We start from the raw sequence: 24,681 nt of genomic DNA, 5'->3' as shown, positions 1-24,681 counted from the left end.
CAAAGAACTCAGCCCTTCTTCTGTTTTGAGTTTTACAAGAGCATTAACTATTCAGTCTTTGCTGAATAGTTTGGGTGGTGAATTCTGAGTCTATATGTGTTGTTCGTGAACAGTTAATTTCAGTCATTTGCTATTTATTATTCACTGTGTTTGGCTAGTCATCCAAGTCACATGGTATTTTTCTACTACCTCAAACTATTTAAATAGGGGGAAAAAACAAATGAAGAATGACAAACAGAGAATAACAAATAGCAAACAGCAAACACTCTTTTTCACAGACAAATATCATGGTTTGTATGCAAAGTAGGGGAATTTGTATGAAGGACAGACATTCCCCCAAAACATAGTGCAAACAGAAGCCTGTTCACACCAATTATCATGAACAGTGAATAAAAAGCAGCACAAACATGGATGAACTTAGCAACCAATGGGAATTTGAACAAATGCTCACCCGCTTTTTCACCATTATACAGCAAGTTCTGGACCTGATTCAGGAAAGCATTGAGGCACATGCTTAAGTCTGTCCCTGGAGAGATGACCATGTGCTGAGTGATTTTGTGGAATAAGGATAGTTCCCTGAATTGGTGCCTCTATGAGTCTAAGCAAGTTCATAGAAGCTGGTTGAAAATTTGGCCCTGAAGATCTTGTGCCATTTTCATACCACCAAGGAAGGGTACTTGGTCAAAATGTCTTCAGTGTGCAATAACTAACAAATAAACATAACAATAATAATAAAAATAAGAAACAGAGTAGAAACCAACTGTCTTCTTACCTTGAAGACAGTTCCATCTTGTTTCAACAGTTTAAATTCTTCAATAACAGGAAGTGGCTTGCCAGTGGCTATACAAATAGGCTTAAACTCTGTGCCAGAATTGAGTTCCACATGGTCTGGCAAGTGCTTTATCTGAGGTGATACGTCAGCTGAACCTGTGTAAGGAATCCAATATTCACAACATGACATCTGCTGATTGCTTTTCTCCCTCAGAAATAAAACAGAGCAGGTCAAGAGGTTAAAAAAAGCAGCTACAATTCAAATGCCGTGCATATGTTGAACAAATTGTAGACCTTAGGTATAGTGGGCCTGATTCTCCTCTTATTTACACAGGAACAAATCAAAAATAATTCCACCAAAGTGTTACACCAATGTAAAACTAAATCAGACAAGATTCAGATCCAAAACATACCAAGCACAAACAATATAGCTTTTGCAAAATCATACATTGCATTCTGAGTTAATGTGAAATACCCCTGCAGCTCATCATTGCCCAGACCCATAACAAGACAGCAGTGAAATCTGGGTAGGGTAGAAGTGCTACAATCTGATCATGATCTCAACTGCTCCACACTTCTTGAGCTTGAAAGACCTTGTGAGCCAGGAACAATATATGCATAGGGTATTTTATAAAATAACATGTGCCGTCTCCTTCCCGTCTCCTATCTCCTGAGAATTTGAAGGCTACTGTGGGATTGCAATAGTGTGACCAGACAGGAAGTGTGAAAAATCAGGACACATCTTTTTGGGGGTACGATGGGGGGTATAGTTGCATATATCAGACAAAGCCTCTAATATCGAGATGGTCCTGATAATATTGGAACGTCTGGGCAACCTAGACTAAAACATAGATCCCAACCTTTTGGGACTACTCAATCAGTTTACCAGGTAAAAGCCAAATTCCATGCTGATTTACACCCTGGACAACTCCACTTAATTCAGTGGGGTTGCACAGAGTGTGAATCAGCACAGAGCTTAGCCTCCTTATTCACCTGTGTCAGCCAGTGCCTACTGTCTACCATTCAGCTGTGCAAGTCCTAACTCCCCGTGGAGCTAGATCCCAGTCTGATGATAAACTTGGGGTTTAGAGAACACCAAGAGACACCTGGTGCAAGAACACGCCCAGTGGAATGGGACAAAGGAAGTGCCAGTACCCCACGACCCAGCCCTGAGAGTCATCAGTAAGGGCTAGATGCGCAACCCTTACTCATGTCAGTAAGTACTTACACAAGTATTCCCCTCTAATGTAGGGAGAGGTATCATAGACTAGTACTCATAAAGCTGAGGCACCAGACATGGTGTGCCTAACAGAGGCTGGCAGCCATTGCACTAGAGCAAAGGTTTGGAAACCGGTCCTGTGCCCTCCAGAACAAAACGGGGCAACTGCCATGGGCTATCGCCCATAGGTGGAAATGTTACGCCAGCATGAAGATTTGTTTCAATCACACTGGAAGAGGCCATTTACTACAGTGTTACCTTGCTTTACCTTCTTTTTCACATTGTAGACCACGCCAGCCAAACTGACAGAGGCAGCCCTTAAATCTGTCGCATTTCCCCCGATTGTTGCAATTACATTTGAGTTTACAGTCCGGACCATAAAAACCAGATTGGCACTCTGCAAGCACAGGTATTTAGGGTGAGTGTTAGTAACATGGAATGAATAAAAGCAACTTGCTTTGCATGCTACAAATATTCCTCCCTTACTTCAGACTCTTACGCACTGGACTCTGAGGCTGAATTTATTCCATCCAGTTCAGTGGTGGGTGCGGCCCATCAGGGTAATCTGCTGGTGGGCCACCGGACCGTTTGTTTACATTTGCATGGCTGCCCGCAACTCCCAGTGGCCGCGGTTCGCTGTTCCCGGCTAACGGGAGCTGCAGTAAGCATTGTCCGGCATCCAAACAGTCTGGTGGCCCACCAGCGGATTACCCTCATGGGCCGTGTGCAGCCCGCAGGCCACAGGTTGCCTACCACTGATCCAATTGGACTGAGTTTGTGAAGGCTTGTGTGCTTAAAGCATCAACACAGGGTCACGAGGATCATGACAACAACAAAAAAAGAGCAAATCTGCTTCTGTACTTGTCATCCTGCGAAGTTGCAAGCATCTTCAACTCCTAGCTAAGCCATTATTATTTGAGTTGTGCTACTACCCAAAGGTTCTATCAGGATTATGGCACCATTGTGCTAGATGCTGCACAGACAGATAGGAAAACTTGGTCCCTGGCGTAAAGAGATTACAGTCTAATATATAGTCAATGGAAGCTGAAGATGCTTGACAGTTTGCAGGAATGGGTACTGACATAACCCACATTTATCCCTAGAAATATGACAGGACAATTTCTCAAGGCAGGGGTGCTGGAACAATTTCTACGGGGCGGGCTGTGGGGGAATGCTGAGACCCATTTAACCAAACTATAAACCCTGTACATAATGGAAACCACTTCAAGCCAGGAGGTCCGATAGCACCCCTAGTTCCAGCACCTATGTACTCAAGGTTATAGAATATTTTAAATTTCAGTGACAAAATCAGTTAAAGTATGGGATACTGGCAATATTTTGCACTTATACAGAACCTTCCATCTGCAAACCTCATATGTTCCTCTTGGGTAGATCTGATTATTATCTCTATTTCACAGATTGGGAAATTGATGGTATGTGGGCTGGGCATTAACAGCCCGGCTCTGTCCCACTGCCATTCCTTTTCTTTTTGTGTTTTCCACACACTAAGCAGCAGCAAACTCTTTCAATGCATCGTGTCTGTGACTGTACCTTCATCACATTCCAGGCCCTTCCATCCTGCAGCACAAGAGCAGCCATAAGGATCTGGTAGACAGAACATATAATATTTGCAGCCTGACTTCTCTTTACAGCTCTCTTTACAGGTTCTGCCAAATGTATTGTCTCCACAAGCTATAGAAGGGGGTGGGGGGGAAAAAGGCCAACAGCGTCAAAGCCATGAAAGTGCTAGTTCTTCCAGTGATACATCATTAGGCAACATTAAAGAAATAGAAAAAATGGAAAATAAGTATTTTTACCCCCAAATATTGGGTCCATTAAAATCCATAACTATGTGAATCATCAGGCAAGATTCCAGGCATACCCTACGCTGCTGCTGCAGTGAAGAAAACTTTAAGCAATGAAAACAACCTTGAATTTTCTTTAAGGTGAGGAAATATAAGAACATGCAGTGCTTTGGATATTCAGGATCAGATCTTCACCTGGTGCAAATCACTGTAACCTCTTTGAATTTGATGGAGCTATGCTGGTTTATACGAGCTGAGGACCTGACCTAGAACTTTCCTTAGAACTTGATTATGGCTGAAATCTTGGACGTTTCCAACCTAGTGTGAAATCTTGGGCTCCATGAAGTCAATGGTAGTTTTGTCAGAATGAGGGCCAGGATTTAACCTCAGGTTTCCAAGGAGAGGTAAGTTTTCTTTCTTTGAGGATGTTGTTCACAGCAAAGGGTCAAGAAAAACCTCCAAATCTGCCATTGTAATTCAGAATAAAACAAAATGCTGAATGCCACACATCACATGTGTGACACATAAGCTTGAGAGTAAACAGCCATGTTATATCCTTGAGTGACATAAATGGAAGTTATAGTTAAACAAGCAAGTACAGTATTGAATGGACAATGGTCTCTTCCAACACTGTTCTAGCAGGGATAACATAATAAATCAGGAGAGTATTTATATATATAGTGGCAAATGGCCGACGCTATTGCGGTGGGTCCCACGCTTTTCCATGGTGTGATGGGGTCAGGGCGCTGCACCTTCCTCCTATTCTTGGGTGTTGATGGCTCCACTAGTGCCCTGGTGGGGGAGAGAAGGTGAGCAGGGAAGGGACCTGGGTCCGCCTCCTACTCCGGGTCCCAGCCCCTTCAGCTTCACGGGCTTCTTACCCTCTTTCCCCTTGGGCAGGGTTTCTCTCAGTCCTTTGTGCCAGGGGAGTCCCTCTGCTTGGGCAGGGTTTCCCTTCCCTTGGTACTCTGATCCTCTGGTCAATAACAGTACTCCTCCAAACTACAGTCCACTCTCCTTCCTTCCTCCTCTCTGACTGAAGCAGGGGGGTTTTATTAGGTCTCTGGCTGGGCCTTAATTGGCTCCAGGTACTCTAATTAATCTGTAGTAACCTCTCCTCAGTCCACAGGGAGGGGCTTATATGCCTCCCATCTATCACTTTCCTACTGCCCCCTAGCCCTGCTGTACCACCATACAGTATATATGTAGACACACACGTGTGTATATATATATATATATACACACACACACACATATACACTACTCACCTGCTTGAATTTAAACATATGTGTAAACACACAGACACACACATGTGTATATATATATATATTAGGGCTCTCAAGAAATTAAAAAAATTAATTGGTTTCAAAGTAACAGCCGTGTTAGTCTGTATTCGCAAAAAGAAAAGGAGTACTTGTGGCAACTTAGAGACTAACCAATTTATTTGAGCATAAGCTTTCGTGAGCTACAGCTCACTTCAAGTACTCCTTTTCTTTTCTTAAAAAATTAATTGTGATTCATCATTAAACAATAATAGAATACCATTTATTTCAATACTTTTGGATGTTTTCTACATTTTCAAATATATTGATTTCAATTACAACACAGAATACAAAGTGTTCAGTGCTCACTTTATATTTATTTTTGATTACAAGTATTTGCACTGTAAAAAACATTTTTCAATTCACGTAATACAAGTACTTTAGTGCAATCTCTTTATCATGACAGTTGAACTTACAAATGTAGAATTATGTACAAAAAAACTGCATTCAAAACCAAAACAGTGTAAAACTTTAGAGCCAACAATTCCAAAGTCTTACTTCTTGTTCAGTCAAGTTTGTTTACATTTGCAGGAGATAATGATGCCCGCTTCTTGTTTACAGTGTCACCTGAAAATGAGAACAGGCATTCTCATGGCACTGTTGTAGCCGATGTTGCAAGATATTTATGTGCCAGATGCGCAAAAGATTCATATGTCCCTTCATGCTTCACTCACCATTCCAGGGGACATGCGGTGGTTTGGGTTCTGTAATTTCCACATTGGAGTATGCATCCAATGAAGTGAGCTGTAGCTCACGAAAGCTTATGCTCAAATAAATTGGTTAGTCTCTAAGGTGCCACAAGTACTCCTTTTCTTTTTGCGAATACAGACTAACACGGCTGCCACATTGGAGTGTTGCTCTTTTAAGACTTCTGAAAGCATAGGCCACACTTCATCCCTCTTAGATTTTGGAAGGCACTTTGGGTTCTTAAACCTTGGGTCAAGTGTTGTAGCTATCTTTAGAAATCTCACATTGGTACCTTCTTTGCGTTTTGTGAAATCTGCAGTGAAAGTGTTCTTAAAATGAACAGCATGTGCTGGGTCATCATCCAAAACTGTTATAACATGAAATATACGGCAGAATGTAGGTAAAACAGAGCAGGGGACATACACTTCTCCCCCAAGGAGTTCAGTCACAAATTTAATTAACACATTATTTTTTAACACCTCTGGAATGGTGGCTGAAGCATGAAGGGGCATATTAATGTTTAGCATATCTGGCATGTAAATACCTTGCAATGCCAGCTACAAAAGTGCCATGCAAAAGTCTGTTCTCATTTTCTGGTGATGTAAATAAGAAGAGGGCTGCATTATCTCCTGTAAATGTAAACAAACTTGTTTGTCTTAGCAATTGGCTGAACAAAAAGTAGGACTGAGTGGACTTGTAGGCTCTGAAATTTTACACTGTTTTGTTTTTGAGTGCAGTTATGTAATAAAAAAAAATCTACATTTGCAAGTAAGTTGCACTTCCATGACAAAGAGATTGCACTACAGTACTTGGTAAATGAGGTAAATTGAAAAATACTATTTATTTTATCATTTTTACAGTGCAAATATTTATAATCAAAAATAATATACACTTTGATTTAAATTATAACACAGAATACAATATATATGAAAATGTAGAAAAACATCCAAAATATTTGATAAATTTCAATTGGTATTCTATTGTTTAACAGTGCGATTAAAACTGCGATGAATCATGATTAATTTTTTTAAGTTAATCGCATGAGTTAACTGCAATTAATCGACAGCCCTTATATATATACATATATATATATACATATACATATATATATACACACATACTTATACACTTAATTTCAAGCAGGTGAGTAGGGCCATTGGCCTCAGTGGGACTTACCTGTTTAAAGTTAGCTACGTGTGCAAGTGTTTGCAAGATCAGGACCTTAATGGGATTTTACTTTCCTGAAATTACAGGAGTGAATGTATCTGTTCTATAGTAGCACAGCTCAGATGTCAGATCTCACTGTACTTCAGTTCTGATGTCTGCAGCACCACACTACAATTAGAATATTAAGGCCTGAGCATTCTGTCATGCATCCCACATGTTAGAGTAGGTCGCAGCAGGCACAGTCAACCGTGGACCCTCCTCTCCTGTGACAAGCAGGCCCTTAAAGCCGCAGCGGTTGGGGCTGGGGTTCCGCTGTAACTCTTGGTAACATTGCTGTGTAGAAACAAATGATACATCTGAAGAGAGAATGCGTACTTACCCTTCTCACACATTTTCCCCATAAAGCCTGGAGGGCAAATGCATTCTCCAGTATCTTCATGACAGATGCCATTGTTCATGCACACAGGGCAGACTGAGCTGCAGCTCGGGCCCCACTTCTGAGCTGCACAGCCTTTTATGCAAAAAGTATAACAGTAAATTGTTTTCTTTCTCACACACTCACAAACTATACAAATCACGACAATCTGCCTGATCAAAGCGGTAATACTGGCTTTGTATATAGTGCCTCTGATTCATAGGGACCCTAAAGGGCTTTAAAAACCTTACAAACTACACACAGTATATTAAGCATCACTTTGTTCACTACAGAAATACAGTCACCTCCCAAGTGGAACAGGGCAGCTGTTTATCAACGCACTGCAACTCTACACAATGCCTTTAAGAAAGGAAGCAAAGTAGAATTTCTCTATTTGAAACAGCAGGGAGGATTTAATGCAGGAAGAGTTGCACTGTCTGGGCAAGGATGTTACGTTGAACACTTCTGCTCCGAAAAATGTCAAGGACTTTGACTACAAATACTCAGGAGCTCAGAGTTACATCTGATCTGAAAGATGTGGTACTTATAATATGCCAGCAGGTTTAAGCTCAACATTTCTGGCTTTGTGTCTATGGTTGGCAATCTGACAAAATTTCTGTCACAGTATTCTTCTTTCAAGGAGACAAAAACATATTAGCGCTAATTCATCCACTATCTTTGCTGGAGTTATACCAGCGATCAATATGGCTCACTGTTATCTTTATAAACTGTTTAAAAATAATCAATAGAAGTGTAAACACAAACTCCTGTCTTGATCATTGTTTACCATTTCCTAGGCTGATAAGCTACTAAAGGCCTGTTCCTGAACTCTGGAAACTAATAGAAATTTTGTCATTGTCTTCAAGAGGAGCAAAGACCAGGCCCTAAACTCCATTACAAGCACAAACATCAGAGTGTGTATGCTAGACCTGTTCCTGCAAGATGCTGGAGGAACTACAGGGAGCTCCCAGGGCTCAGCAGGGTTCAGTATGTGACCGCAAAAAGAAAAGGAGTACTTGTGGCACCTTAGAGACTAACCAATTTATTTGAGCATAAGCTTTCGTGAGCTACAGCTCACTTCATCGGATGCATACTGTGGAAAGTGTAGAAGATCTTATTATATACACACAAAGCATGAAAAAATACCTCCTCCCACCCCACTCTCCTGCTGGTAAAAGCTTATCTAAAGTGATCACTCTCCTTACAATGTGTACGATAATCAAGTTGGGCCATTTCCAGCACAAATCCAGGTTTTCTCAATTCCACCATGATTTCAACAATTTCCATCGCACCATCAACCTCAGCCTGGTCCAGTCCACACAAGAGATCCACTTCCTGGACATTACAGTGTTAATAAATGATGGTCACATAAACACCACCCTATACCGGAAACCTACTGACCGCTATTCCTACCTACATGCCTCCAGCTTTCACCCTGACCACACCACACGATCCATTGTCTACAGCCAAGCTCTGCGATACAACCGCATTTGCTCCAACCCCTCAGACAGAGACAAACACCTACAAGATCTCTATCAAGCATTCTTACAACTACAATACCCACCTGCGGAAGTGAAGAAACAGATTGATAGAGCCAGAAGAGTTCCCAGAAGTCACCTACTACAGGACAGGCCTAACAAAGAAAATAACAGAACGCCACTAGCCATCACCTTCAGCCCCCAACTAAAACCCCTCCAACGCATTATGAAGGATCTACAACCTATCCTGAAGGATGACCCAACACTCTCACAAATCTTGGGAGACAGGCCAGTCCTTGCCTACAGACAGCCCCGCAACCTGAAGCAAATACTCACCAGCAACCACATACCACACAACAGAACCACTAACCCAGGAACCTATCCTGGCAACAAAGCCCGTTGCCAACTGTGCCCACATATCTATTCAGGGGACCCTATCACAGGGCCTAATCACATCAGCCACACTATCAGAAGCTCGTTCACCTGCACATCCACCAATGTGATATATGCCATCATGTGCCAGCAATGCCCCTCTGCCATGTACATTGGTCAAACTGGACAGTCTCTACGTAAAAGAATAAATGGACACAAATCAGATGTCAAGAATTATAACATTCATAAACCAGTCGGAGAACATTTCAATCTCTCTGGTCATGCGATTACAGACATGAAAGTTGCGATATTACAACAAAAAAACTTCAAATCCAGACTCCAGCGAGAAACTGTTGAATTAGAATTCATTTGCAAATTGGATACAATTAACTTAGGCTTGAATAGAGACTGGGAGTGGCTAAGTCATTATGCAAGGTAACCTATTTCCCCTTGTTTTTTCCTACTCCCCCCCCCCCCCAGACGTTCTTGTTAAACCCTGGATTTGTGCTGGAAATGACCCACCTTGATTATCATACACATTGTAAGGAGAGTGGTCACTTTAGATAAGCTATTACCTGCAGGAGAGTGAGGTGGGAGGAGGTATTTTTTCATGCTTTGTGTGTATAAAAAGATCTTCTACACTTTCCACAGTATGCATCCGATGAAGTGAGCTGTAGCTCACGAAAGCTTATGCTCAAATAAATTGGTTAGTCTCTAAGGTGCCACAAGTACTCCTTTTCTTTTTGCGAATACAGACTAACACGGCTGTTACTCTGATGTGGCGGTTTAATACAAGACAGGACATGGCTTTAGGCAAGCAAGCAGGCTGGTCTGCTGATGGGATTGCCCCTGTTAGCTTTTTTACCTTTTTTATTTATTTATTTTTTTGCGCATTATATACCCCAACCGACCGCAAAAGGCATTAACAAAGGAAATAATAGGACTTTGATTAATATTTTTATTTATTAGCCTTTATTTACTACAATTTTTATTTTCAGGCCTTGAGCTTTGGCTGAGGAAGCTTCCCACGGCTGATGTTTTTATTTTGACTTTCCAGATGGTCCATGTTTTCATGGTCCATGTCCTTGGACAGAACAGAGCAATGTGTGCATTGCTCCTACACAACAGTCAGGGTGTGCCCTGACTGTTTTCAGGTGCATGAACGCTACATGAACCCTTCACTCTGAAACCTGTCAGTATGGACCCTCTCTCAGTAACTATGCTTCCTATGATCTTCACAGATTCTTCTAATGCAAAGCCATGATTGTGAAAGTGATGATGGAAAATTCTTGAGGCAGCTCCAATAACAGAGAAACATGACTAGAGAAATCCAGACTTGGGCTGGAATTTTCAGATTTAAGCTTGCATTTAATGCGTCAATGTGGCATTTGGCTGTCAAAGGAGTCCCCAAGTCCTCTAGACATCTAAACAGAATTTTCACTGGCTGGCACCCACTAGGAAATCCTATGGTAAAACCTCAGAGACCAAACTCTGGGTCAGAGTCATGTTGATTGAGCTGCCCAAGACGGCATTTTTGAAAGCTGGGCTCCCACCTTTACAAAAGCAGCATCAGCATGCACACAGTAAGCAGATACGGCCAAAATCCCTGCTTCGAGTCAAATGGTCTCAGTTTTCTGAGAATTTGGCCCCTATTTTGCTTTTACAAAGGTTGGATCTCCATTTTATTGTAACACCACTTCAAAACACAAAAACAAAGAATGATCAACACAAAAAAGAGGGAAACTTACGTCTTACTATCAGCCTTGTATAAGCAGAGGTGAAGGTGCTTCCTCCTATGTATCTGGCAGAGTAGACCCCTGCATCCTGTAGCTCAGCCTGAGAGCGGGTCACTTCTAGCACATTTGGCACTTCATGCCTGGGCACAGAGTGAATGAAAGTACCTGAGAGAAGGACATAACAAACATCATAATAGAGCAGAACATCCATTCATCCCTTCACAAGAGGAGCTCAGGTCAGCCAGTGACTGAAGGCATCTCAGATGAAAGCAAGCTGTCTACCACGCAAAACAAATCTGTTGACCATGACACGGTTGGGGCACAAAACCTTTTCTTTGCCTCTCCTCCAGCCACCACTGCACAGGAGTTGAACAACACAGTAATTAATGTCTGCAGGGATAGTCGCTCATTGTGCTATCAGTGAACTGCAGAATTCTGCTTGTTTTAGAGGATCAGTTCACCTTGTGCTTTAGCTAGTCAGATGTCAGCTTTTTCGTAGGGCGTGGTACATGTGTAGGTACATTTGCAAATGTTTCCTTTTATGAGTAAGGTCACTTTGGATGGCCTCTGCTCTATGGTTTCACACTTTCATACATATATAAGTATTGGCCATTAATTAGGCCCTGATCATGTAATGTGATTCACAAACACAGACCCTTACTCCCTTGTGGAATCCTGTTGGTCTCTCCATTCCTTAAGCTCGGGCAGGGGGTAAGCTATGGAGCAATGGGAACCTAAATCATGTAGCAGAGAGAGATCTCAGTCAGATGCCCAGGTTCTGGAGTGCTCAGGGGGAATTGGGGGGGGGGAAGGGGAAGAGATCTTGGAAGACAGCAAGTAAATGGAAAAAGAGGAAGTGGGGCAGAAGCACTTAGCGCAGCATAGCACTGAAGATATTGAGGGATGCAAGGCAGAGATACACGGGCAGGGAGTTGTAGGATTAAAAGCAAAGGCACAACAACTGGGAAACGGAGAGCACAAGGGATTGTGGAGGGGAAGCAAATAATTTGATCAACTCTGTTTCTAGGGTTGGCAATCTGGCTCCTTCTCTGAGCACTAAATGCACAAGAAATTATGCTTCCTTCAATTGCACAGCAAGAGCATCACCAGTAATTACTTTAATGTAGTGACACAGGTGCTAGGTTATCACAGTGATGGATGAGGAGGAAATAGAGAGGGAGAGTCGTTACCGTTTTTGTAGATCACTGCATCTTCTTCCTTTGGAATCTTTCTGATGAAGGAAATGTTCACATGCTCTCCCTTGTTCACTGTAATAGTTAAGGCCACTGGGAGGAAGGAAGCTGAAATAAAAATGGTCAAAACATGGGCTCAATGACTATAAATATGATCAATGACTGTGATTCCCCTAGGCTGAAAGCTGGAGGATAATCTACAGCATAATCAACACTGGTGATTTATATGTTTAGATTTCTGGCAAGAGTACACTGATTTCCTTTGCCATCAGCAGCCCCTGCTTTGTGTTTTAGCAGTGGCATGCGGGGGAGGTCATATAGGTGCTTGAACAATAAGGGGGTGTAACTAGAAGCAAGGAGAGGAAATTAATAATAACGTTAATACTGGATGGATAACTGGAAACAATTCCTAACCAAGAGAGCCAACCAGTTGTAGAATAATTTCCCAAGTCTTTTTAGCCCTAGGGACATTTTTTATAAATAGACCGGGTAAAGTACTGGGTAAATTTACTAGGAAAAGATCTTTCACTGGCAAATAAAGTTTCTATGATGTAGTGAAATGCAACAAGTGTCAGGACATCAGTATCATATAGGGCCTACTGGAAGACAGGAATAGCAGTGTAGTGCTCAAAATTAGCTCACCATACTTTCCACAAGTACTGAAAGACACCATTCCTTACCGAGGAAAACAGAATAACTGTATTCTGAGAAGGGTTGGCCAACATTTTTCAACAAAAAATTTTTCTATCTGAATATATCTTTTCTTCAAAATCTACATTTTCCAAGGGAAAATATGCAGTTCAATGTATTTTAAAAAAATTCTTGAACTGGAAAATTCAAAACAAAAAAAATGCACAAAACAGAAACCTACTTTCACACACTTTCCTGCTGTTTTCCAATCTTTTCCAGCTGGAAAACAGTAAATAAGTGTGAAAAGTGAGTTTCATTCATTTTCACACCTTTTTCACCTTTCGTGTCTATTTACCAGTGGAGGAAAGGGAGCAGGGGAGTGAGAAACCTGAAAATCCAGAAAGCAATAATGGAAAAAAAACCCCCAAAATGACATTTTAAGTCAAAATTACACAAAACTTTTAGAGTAACAGCCGTATTAGTCTGTATTCGCAAAAAGAAAAGGAGTACTTGTGGCACCTTAGAGACTAACCAATTTATTTGAGCATAAGCTTTCGTGAGCTACAGCTTACTTCATTGGATGCATACTGTGGAAAGTGTAGAAGATCTTTTATACACACAAAGCATGAAAAAATACCTCCCCCTACCCCACTGTCCTGCTGGTAATAGTTTATCTAAAGTGATCACTCTCCTTACAATGTGTATGATAATCAAGTTGGGCCATTTCCAGCACAAATCCAGGTTTTCTCTCCCCCACAAACCCACTCTCAAAAAAAACTTCAAATCCAGACTCCAGCGAGAAACTGTTGAATTGAAATTCATTTGCAAATTGGATACAATTAACTTAAGCTTGAATAGAGACTGGGAGTGGCTAAGTCATTATGCAAGGTAACCTATTTCCCCTTGTTTTTTCCTACCCTCCCCCCCCGACGTTCTCATTAAACCCTGGATTTGTGCTGGAAATGGCCCACCTTGATTATCATACACATTGTAAGGAGAGTGATCACTTTAGATAAACTATTACCAGCAGGAGAGTGGGGTGGGAGGAGGTATTTTTTCATGCTTTGTGTGTATAAAAAGATCTTCTACACTTTCCACAGTATGCATCCGATGAAGTGAGCTGTAGCTCACGGAAGCTTATGCTCAAATAAATTGGTTAGTCTCTAAGGTGCCACAAGTACTCCTTTTCTTTTTACAAAACTTTTAGTTGCAAAATATTTTGATACAAAATTAAATCAAGTTTGATTTAATTTCATTTTGAAAATTCCTGTGGAAAACTTGTTATTTTTTTGAGGGAAAAATTGGAGTTTTCTGACCAGCTCTAAATTTGAGATTCCAGGCCAAACTCTTTCTGAAATACAATATTGGGGGGTGAGGGGGCGGGGGAGCATTATAAAAGCTATCCTACCAAATTAGAAAACTCTGATTTTTCAAACTGAACTTTGGGGATATTCAGATCTCAATCTGGATCTAAACCTTACATTTTAGGCCCATTTTTACTGAGGACAATGAGTTCTGAGGCCTCCTGGCCAAAAGGGCTGAATTTTACCTCCTCCAGAGTCTGCCAAAGCCAATCTGAGTCTCTGCTGGAGGAATCACTCAAGAATGATATAAGCTCTTATGCTCTGGGTCCCATTCTACTGCAGTCCCATTTATGAGGATAGTTTATTTATAGTAAAGGATGTGCGGGCTACAGACTAGTATGAATCATGGGGTAAATTGTTCAGACACTTTTCCATTCAGCTACGCTCACTCCCCTTGCCCCCACCCTTTGTACAAACATTCAAGCAAGCACACTTGGGTTTGTACCAAAGATTGTGGAAAGTTAATTTTGGGCCTGTAGCTGAAATTTGTTTACTGAAGTAATTAAATTAATTTTAGATGGAAGTAGAAGTAGTTTATAAATGCTAGGTCAGAAACAAAAGCCAAAGAACAAAAACAACAACAAAAAATAACATGTGGCTTCTGTCTCTATCTATCTGTCCTAGGTATTTAGTACATAGGCTGGAAAAACTTAGATGGAACCAGTTTCCATCAGAAAATGAAGTTCCATTGAAGTAAAAACGCTTTGAGAAATCATATTGATTTTCCCAAAAATGTGTTCAGGAGAAAACCTACAAAAAAAGTCCTGACAATGTTAAACCATTCCATTTCGACATTTTCAGAATGAGAAGTTTTGATTTTTCGTTTTGAAATTACTTGTTTCCATTTTGAAATGACGTATAAAAACACTTTAAATGCTGTATTGTATTATATGCAGTGTCATTGTAGCCATGTCGGTCCCAGGATATTAGAGAGACAATGTGGGTGAGGTAATATCTTTTATTGGACCAATTTCTGTTGATGAGGGAGACAAGCTTTTGAGCCACACAGAGCTCAGAGCTCTTCAGGTCTGGGAAACTAACTCAGAGTGTCACTCCTCGTCTCTCCCACCAACAGTAGTTGGTCCAATAAAATAAATTACCTCACCCACCTTGTCTCTGTATTATATATGTATTGTATTGTATATGTATTGTATATATATTATATACTGTAATATAACATTTTAAAAGGCAACATCAGATGTAATGGTTTGTTGAAATGAAATATTTTGATCAACCTGAAACATACAAACAAAAAACGTGAATTGTCCTTCTTGGAGAATTTCTAAATTTATGGAGTTTGATTCCATCAAAACAAAGAGAAATTTTGAAATCTTTTGTGAAACAAAATGTCCGTTCTCTGCACAGCTCTCATATTTAGGTCCCAATCCTGTAAAAATGTGCCTATATGCTTAATTTTACATATGCAAGTAGTTCTATTCACTTCAGTGAGACTAGTCATGTGAGTAGAGTTAAGCACATGTGTCATAAATATAAAGGGAAGGGTAAACCCCTTTGAAATCCCTCCTGGCCAGGGGAAAGCTCCTCTCACCTGTAAAGGGTTAAGAAGCTAAAGGTAACCTCGCTGGCACCTGACCAAAATGACCAATGAGGAGACAAGATACTTTCAAAAGCTGGGAGGAGGGAGAGAAACAAAGGGTCTGTGTGTCTGTCTATATGCTGGTTTCTGCCGGGGATAGACCAGGAATGGAGTCTTAGAACTTTTAGTAAGTAATCTAGCTAGGTATGTGTTAGATTATGATTTCTTTAAATGGCTGAGAAAAGAATTGTGCTGAATAGAATAAATATTTCTGTCTGTGTATCTTTTTTGTAACTTAAGGTTTTGCCTAGAGGGGTTCTCTATGTTTTTGAATCTAATTACCCTGTAAGATATCTACCATCCTGATTTTACAGGGGAGATTTCTTTATTTCTATTTACTTCTATTTTTATTAAAAGTCTTCTTGTAAGAAACTGAATGCTTTTTCATTGTTCTCAGATCCAAGGGTTTGGGTCTGTGGTCACCTATGCAAATTGGTGAGGCTTTTTATCCAACATTTCCCAGGAAAGGAGGGGTGCAAGTGTTGGGAGGATTGTTCATTGTTCTTAAGATCCAAGGGTCTGGGTCTGTAGTCACCTAGGCAAATTGGTGAGGCTTTTTACCAAACCTTGTCCAGGAAGTGGGGTGCAAGGTTTTGGGAAGTATTTTGGGGGGAAAGACGCGTCCAAACAGCTCTTCCCCAGTAACCAGTATTAGTTTGGTGGTGGTAGCGGCCAATCCAAGGACGACGGGTGGAATATTTTGTACCTTGGGGAAGTTTTGACCTAAGCTGGTAAAGATAAGCTTAGGAGGTTTTTCATGCAGGTCCCCACATCTGTACCCTAGAGTTCAGAGTGGGGGAGGAACCTTGACAACATGCATAAGTGTTTGCAGGTTTGGGGCCTTGCACAGTATTATCTAGGCATTAGCATCTGGACTTGCCAGGCCAATCACACAGCCAAACAGGGAATTCTAAGAACTGAATAATCAAATGACTGCTTCCTACAATCAAGAAAATTGTGAACAACCCCAGATTGTTGCCAACTCAATGGCTTTCACAAGTAACAAACCCATTTCTAAAACTGCAATCTATTTGTAAACAGAAAATCGTGCAAAATTTAAAAAAATAAGTTTCTTGCAACAATGATTCAACCAGCTCGACTAACGTGTTCAATCCTAAGACGACATCCACAGCTGGAGCTGGGGGTGTCATTCCCAGCGCACGCAGACATATTTGCACTAGCTCTCACTGAACTCACGAGCTCAAAAGAGCAATGTAGGCATGGCAGCATTGGAAGCAGCAAGCAGCAGCAAGGGCTCGCCACCCCAAGTCTGGATTGTGGTCAGGGCTGATGGCTCCTGTCGCCGCCCACCGCTACCTATGCTACCATGCCGACACTACAATTTTGGTGCCACCAGCTTACTGAGAGCTAGCACAAGTATGTCTGTGCTGGCTGGGAATTGCACCTTATCTCCAAGTATTGGGGTGTTCGGTTCAGCGGCTTTTTGTTTTAAATGTAGACAGCTAGTATTAATTGTTGTTTTTCATGAGAAATTCGCTTTACAGTACAGCTTTTATTTTTCCTTTCTATTTTCTTTGTGTGAGTTGTTTAGTTTATCCATGGGACCTTTTCTCCACAGCATTGTTGTAATGGAAAGGAACCCACATGCCTTGGTGGGCTCAGTTCCAACGTATTTTTAGCGTGTGATCTGCATTTAATTAATTATTTTACAATACGAGTCCACTCCTTAAAGAGATACAATGGAACTGAGTTGTAGAAGTGCCACAGCCATCTTTGGCTTACATTTCTATAAATCCATAACCATCCCTTCCTCTGTAGAGAGATTCGGTTGTATTACAATTTTTTTCCCCTTCAGTCGCTAGGAATAGATTCTATACTATATATACTATATGCCCTGCAAGTCTACTAGAGTATACAGGATATAGGAGAACTGTCCGTCTACTTTGAGAATGTTATATGTAGACTCATGCAGAAAAATGTTCTTCCTTTACATTTTCACAGTATAAAGGACAAGATTTTCAAAAACGAATAGCTTAAGTTAGGCTCTTACGTCCCAATAAAGCATATAAGCATGCACTTAAGCATGTGAGCAATCCCATTAAAGTCAATGGGACTATTCATATACTTAAAGTTAAGCACATGCTTAAGTGGTGTGATGGATAGGGGCCCAAAGCAATTGGTAGATTTTCAAAATTGCCAACCATTCAAGAGCTCCCATTGTCTTCAATTGGACACACAGTGCACCTTTCAACTCATTTGGTGAGAAGAAACCCTTAGTGTATTCAGAAGCCTTTAAAATTATTCAGACAATAACTGTGGAGAGGAAAAAAGCCTATTTGCCAGCTACAGTAGTTTTTCCAAACCTCGGACCCCTTCCCTGACCCCCCTTTCCTCTCCTTGTGGTCTTTAATAGCTTTGAGAATGTCTACCATATCTCTTTCTCACCCATCCAGAAGCTTACTAGTCAGTGCACATAATAGACTGTCTGATGAGATCCAAACTCAAACCATATCAGCCAAAGCTTTTAGCAAAGATTATCTGAAAAGTAGAAATGCAATAATCAAGACCCCCAAAATGCCCCTTCCAAATCCATGTACAGCTGGCAAGAAGATTATATCTCCTCTGGGTATAACAGATTTAGCCAGGGTAATCCACGTGTTGGGCTCTCAAGTCTTGGTTATTGTAAGTCTCTGTTCCCAGGCAGATAACCCTGGACCTTAAAGAGCTACAGTGGGTTCAGAACCCATCATCTCATCTGCTGAGGAACACAGGAAGTCACGAGAACATCACCCACAACAACCTGCTATCTACACTGGCTTCCTGTTAGATACAAGGCCAAATTCAAGAATTTGGCCCCCATCTTCAAAGCCTTTTGTAGATTGTTACCTGAGGGTCTGCCTCACCTGCCTGATCATGGAAAAAAACACACCATTGAACAGAACAATGGAATTGGCAACCTCAAGAGTGACATGTGTGTGACTACAAGGGACAGAGCTTTCTGGGTGACAGGCCTGAGAATCAGGAGTGCACTGCCAGAAGAGGCCAGAACAACCACAAACCTTATCACCTTCAGAACAAAATGCAAAATCCACTTCTTCTACCTCGCCTGCTCACACCACATTACAACAAAGAAACTTCAGCCCTGCTCACTGGGGAGAGAGAGCAAGAGAAAGTGTTGTTATACGTTCACTCTACAATTTCCATCATCTTGACAGTATTTGTGCAGAATAGTGGATTTGCAGGCTGAGTGCTGGTGTTTGAACTGTTGATATCATAACATATTGTGCTAAATATTAGTGATGGGTGAACTTCAAAAGGTTTCAATGTTTGCTGAAGTGCAGAAAATTATCTGAAAGTTCCTATGTTTCTTTGGAGCTTATGCCAAGCTCTTTGCTTTGGAACTGAGCCTGGAAGTCTCATGAGATCAAGATACAAATGAGATTTCCAGTATGAATAGGTATGGTCTAGGAATCAGAGCACAGCAATAGCTCCCAGCTTTTAAACTCATCTATCTATCTATCTAATACTGTTGCCCACCACATTGGTATCAAAGCACCTCCCACATAAAAGAGATTGGCAAGAGAGAAATTCTTGGTGGACTGTGTGGAGTCTCTTGGCTTGTCTACGCAGCATGGCAAAATGCACTAGAGGAATCCAGTTTATAAAGCGCTCTAACTGCTCTGTATAGACCCTGCTGGTGCACTCTAAAATGTACCTAGTTCCTGATACCTTTTAGAGTGCGCCAGCAGGGTCTACAAGGGGCAGTTAGAATGTAACAAGTTAGAGTGCAGTTTGCTGTACTGTGTAGACAAGCCCTCTGGTTTTTCCCAGATTACAAAAATTACTTGGGGTAGGGTTCACATTTTTAGAGTGCTTTGAAGATGAAAGGCCCAATGTAAGAGTTATTGTAGTTATTGCTTTGTGGGTTCAATGAGGCCACAATGGTCTTTCTTGCCATATTTTATTGCTTCCATTTTGTGCTGCTGGGTATAACCAGAAATGGGCAGAACATGCAAAAATGTAAGAGAAAAATACTAACTAAGAACATTAACCAAATGTTTCTGAGCGTCAGAAAAGAGTGGTTTGGACTTGGGCCAGATAAATTCTTAATGAATCCAGGCCAGTTTGCCCACTCTGGATCCACTACTGTACCTGCTCCTGTTATTTAAGGGTAGCAGCCAAACTGCAAGCAGATGTCCCCTAGTGGGGCTCACACATCTCTGGTCTGACCTGCATACGGTACCTCCTAGTGGCATCTTCATTGTACGTATCCTCGTCACCTCATCTTTGACTTTCCCTTCACAGTAGTAAGCTCCGATAGTTTCACTAGCTTTCTCCCTTTTCCACACCACTTTTTTGGCTGTTCCTCTCTTCTCGTCTTCAGTAACTTCCAGAGGGTCCTGGTGTTGGCTCATCAAGGCCTCATAGTCTCGCCCTATTGTGACAGACTCGCGGGACCTCCATCTGGCTGCAATACAGATAAGCGACGTCTCTGAGTTGCCCACTAGAGGGAGTGAATTGATCAGCATCAGGTCCAGCGCTGCCTCCACTTTGCCTACAAACAAACAATAGGTGAAGGGATTTTTCTGCAGAGTCTGAATATTTCTTTTAGTTCTGATTGTTCACCTAGGGGCTTTTGAAGTAATGCCTCACACTCAGTGTTTCCCCTACCTTAGTGAACACCGAACTAAAATAAAATGGCTGCATGTAAATATTCTGTTCTAGTTACTTTGGGAACAAACCCTGAGCTCAGACTGTGCCTTAGGAATGTCTGGAAAGAGAGGACCCTCCACATGTGGCTTTCCCCAGTTTGTGAAGAATGGGAAGTGAGCCACCTCTCTGGCAACACTGATCCCTTCCTCACACCTCTTTGTGGTGAGGGGTGATGCAAAGGACCATACATCCAAACCTATGGAACATCCTTTAAGACCAGCACTAAGAAGTAGGGGCACAGGGAGACCGTTGTGTCATCACTGCAGATATAATTGCATGCATGGATCAGTGGCCATGCACTTGCTCCAAGTAGCCGTCGATTGATGTATACAAATAATAGCATCTATTTTATCATTCATAAGCTTGCAGGTTCAGTAAAGATCCTGCTATACACGGCAAATGGCTCCCGGTGTTCAGCAATAAATTCCTCCTTCTCGTATCTAAATGGCTTCTCAGAAGAACCCATTCTAAGTATTAGGGTTCGGTGATATCATGCCCTCAGTTCAAATGCACTCAGAGACATTTCTGTGAAGACTTGAGGTAGTCTTGAACCACAACACTAGCTCCAAAGCACTGGGTTCTAAACTGATAAGGAAACGACTCATTTTTTTCAAATGTGAAGAAAAACATGACCTCTGGGTTGAAACAATTTGTACCAAACATTTGCCTGAAAGGAATTTCCTCCCCACCCCCTAAAGTTTTAAGTGGTTGAAAAGAGGGAGTTATCATGGAAATGGGATCTTAAATGAAGCTAGCATGGCATATGATATAATAACAAACCCAGTGAAAGGGCTGTAGCAAGTAATAAGATAATGATTTAAACTCTGTAGGTCAGATCCTCAGCTGGTGTAAAGAGAGGAACTGTCCCTGAGTCTGGGGGACATTATGAGCCAAATCTGCAGCCTGATGTATCTGGGTCTTCATTTTTATGGGAAGAATTTGTACCAGGAAAAATGGAGATCAGTAAAATTTGTGCTGGAAATGGCCCAACTTGATTATCATACACATTGTAAGGAGAGTGATCACTTTAGATAAGCTATTACCAGCAGGAGAGTGGGGTGGGGGGAGAGAAAACCTTTTGTAGTGGTAAACACCCATTTTTTCATGCTTTGTGTGTATAAAAAGATCTTCTATACTTTCCACAGTATGCATCCGATGAAGTGAGCTGTAGCTCACAAAAGCTTATGCTCAAATAAATTGGTTAGTCTCTAAGGTGCCACAAGTACTCCTTTTCTTTTTGCGAATACAGACTAACACGACTGTTACTCTGAAACCTATCTGAAAATATGCATCTATGAGCCAGTCATACTCCCATATTTCAAATTTTTGAGCCAGCTTCTCCACTGCTTTGTATCTTGTGCTCATATGCACATCTGTGCAAAATGAATGGAAAACATTACCAAATCAAAATGCCTGCTTTATGCCAACTTTGTCAAGGTGCAAATGGCTAGGCAAGGTGCAGGGCAGTGGAAAATCAGACCCCTATTTGCATCAAATAAAATCCCCTTTTTCTTACCCTAACATGGCTAATTATATGTTGTCTGTTTCATGCTCTACAGACATAAAATAACTTTAAAACTAAAAAATTAAACTCTCTCCCATTACCCCCTTCCCTCACTGATCTACAGTCTGGTATGGTTATTGCTTTGAAACCCATACACCCCAAAGAGAATAACAAACACAAGAGTTATAGGGGTTCCTTACAATAAAGTACCTGAAGTGATCTGTGTTTCCAACAGTTAAAGACCCGCAGTTTAAGAAAGCATTTAAGTCCCAGCACATGCTTACTGGCTTTCCAACAAGTACATATTACTTACATTTTGATAGTCTGGACATGTCACATAGCCATAGGAACTAAGAACAACAAATACTTTGGACATCTGAGGTGTCTCCCATAGATCTGAAAGTGCTTTTCAACCACTTAACCAATTAAGACTCACAACATGGCCAAGATGTAAGTATTATTATCTCCATTTTACAGACTGGAAAACTGAGGCCAAAAGGAGGTTAAGTGACATTCCAGAGGACATAAGAAGTCTGTGCCAGAGAGAGAAATAGAAACCAGACTTTCTAACTCCTAATCTTGTGTGTTTGCCAATAGATAAGGCTCCCTTTAATAATTTTAACTGATTTGAAATACTATGGTGATAGATACTGTTTAAAAACAGCAGATAGATACAGAGAGAAAGAGAAAGAATGTTTTCTCTTGGAAAGTGTTTTAAGTCTTAGCTGTTGAGGGAGTGAGATACAGAACCCCTTACGCTCAGTGCTTTTGGTTTTTGGAAATAAGGGTAACGAGTAGGGGAATGCTGTCATTTTTCAGCTAAAATGCAAACAATAATTGATTTCTGTTAAGCATCGCCTTTATTTTCCAACTTTAGATTCCGTTGTATTTTGTGTGTATACCAGCAGCCTCTCTGCAATCAGTATTTTGTGCCATTCCGTTTGCAAACAGCTTTCAGATTTGAAGCAAGGAGTATAGCCCTAGATAAGGAGGTCAAAGGGGAGCAGTGCTTACTGTAGATTCTGAATGTGTGCGTGTGTGTATTTTGTGCTTTAGTCCAAGGGGGGAGGTACCTCGCGGCATTCAATGTCAGCAGCTTCTCAGGGGAATGTAGTATCTTAAGACACACTGACACCCATCCCTCCCAGCCAGAGTACTGCAGTTACCACCCTTTCATGTGCCAACCCTGAGAACTTACGTTACATAACAGAGAAATAAAACCTTCTGGAAAGGATGTAACAGCCATTAAAATAAATGTTTTATAAAGCCAAGGGTCAAAGAAGTCAAGTCATCCTGTAGCACATTACAGAAACGACTCATTTGAACACAGCTAAAGTTAAGTAGTTGTACAATGCAATCGTGGCCAGTTGGGTGTGTGCATTTTATTCATTTTTCATTTACTGCATATATAGGGTCTAAGCTTGCAATCTCTACTCAGATGAGCAGTTCTTCCTCGCTTATTCTGGGGCCAAGTCTCCTCTTGCTTTTAACCAGAGTAAATCAGAAGCCACTCCACTGAAGTCAATATTTAAGGATGAAGCTTCTACAACAGGTGTCTATGTATGTTTCCTACAGCGCATTGGGTGCATACAGAAAAGAAGCGTACCTCTATAGACGTCAAGGGAGCTATGGCAATATAGAACAGCTGAGGAGCCGGCCCATATTCTGGCAACCCATAACTAAACATGGGCTTGAACCAAAACACTGGATCCTAATTTCCCCAAACTCTGGAGAAGTTCGGATTCAAATCTCGATCCCAACTCCGTGACTGGGGGGGATTGTTACATGTAACTTGTTCCCCTGGAGTGGTGGAGCTTGAGGCAAGGTTGCAAATTGGAATGAAAATGCATTGATATAGCTGAGAGGGGAGGGCTTCCATAGCATCTGCATGGACACAAATATGGACACACACCCCCACCTTCTGGTCACCTGTGGGGGTGGGATGGGTCAGCATGCCCATGCTGACCTGGTCTGAAGCTGCCACAGCAAGTCATTCTCGAGATCTCTAGCCCTTAAAGGGGTACATACCTTTTTGACAAGGCAGGCAGCTCCCTCTCCTCCTCTCACTTTAATGTGCAGTCAGGTCATTTGCTTACATGAACACTGATTTCAAGTCCAAAATATAAAAATAAAGAGAACATCGCCCAGCACTAAATGTTCCCTAGTGCGCTTTGAAACTGGAGTGGGTCACAGTGCACTAGGGAACTTTTCGTGCCCAGCGGCAGAGTCCACACAGTCCATTAGAAGAGTAGGTCTCAACCAAGGGTACGTGTACCCCTGGTGGTATGCAGAGGTCTTCCAGGGGGTACATCAGCTCGTCTGGATATTTGCCTACTTTTACAATAGGCCACATAAAAAGCACTAGCAAAGTCAGTTCAAACTAAAATGTCATACAGACAATGACTTGTTTATACTGCTCTATATACCCTACACTGAAATGTAACTACAATATTCATATTCCCATCGATGTATTTTATAATGATAACGGTACAAATGAGAAAGTCAGCTCTTTTTCAGGAATAGTGTGGCTGTGGCACTTTTGTATTTTTAGGTCTGGTTTTATAAGCAAGCAGTTTTTAAATGAGGTGTAACTTGGGGTAAGCAAGACACATCAGACTCCTAAAAGGGGTACAGCAGTCTGTAAAGGTTGAGCCACTGTGTTAGAGTGCAGCAGGCTAGTGCAAGGTAGATTTGTATAAGTAGGGGCATAGCGAGCAGATCGAGGGACGTGATCGTTCCCCTCTATT

The 24,681-nt window shown here is 41.4% G+C and overlaps 1 protein-coding gene across 4 annotated transcripts in view; it reads right to left on the bottom strand.

Annotated features, from left to right (window-relative positions):
* Positions 1 to 24,681, bottom strand: part of TEK (TEK receptor tyrosine kinase) — an 84,648-nt gene that overhangs the window by 26,779 nt on the left and 33,188 nt on the right. For 2 of the 4 annotated variants that reach the window (XM_084628543.1, XM_084628542.1), the window contains exons 2-8: positions 19,961 to 20,272; positions 12,163 to 12,273; positions 10,985 to 11,137; positions 7,351 to 7,482; positions 3,542 to 3,682; positions 2,249 to 2,387; positions 773 to 980 (exon numbers count right to left, since the gene is read on the bottom strand). In XM_084628543.1, coding sequence (XP_084484669.1) covers positions 773 to 980; positions 2,249 to 2,387; positions 3,542 to 3,682; positions 7,351 to 7,482; positions 10,985 to 11,137; positions 12,163 to 12,273; positions 19,961 to 20,272 — 1,196 coding nt within the window. The remainder of the gene's footprint in view (positions 1 to 772; positions 981 to 2,248; positions 2,388 to 3,541; positions 3,683 to 7,350; positions 7,483 to 10,984; positions 11,138 to 12,162; positions 12,274 to 19,960; positions 20,273 to 24,681) is intronic. The other 2 variants (XM_084628544.1, XM_084628545.1) reach the window with 2 other exon arrangements.

The sequence above is a fragment of the Lepidochelys olivacea genome (assembly GCF_965140295.1).
Source record: "Lepidochelys olivacea isolate rLepOli2 genome assembly, chromosome: 5".
Classification (NCBI taxonomy): domain Eukaryota; kingdom Metazoa; phylum Chordata; order Testudines; family Cheloniidae; genus Lepidochelys; species Lepidochelys olivacea.
The sequence above is the reverse complement of the archived record's forward strand: the minus strand, read 5'-3'. Positions and strand labels throughout refer to the sequence as shown.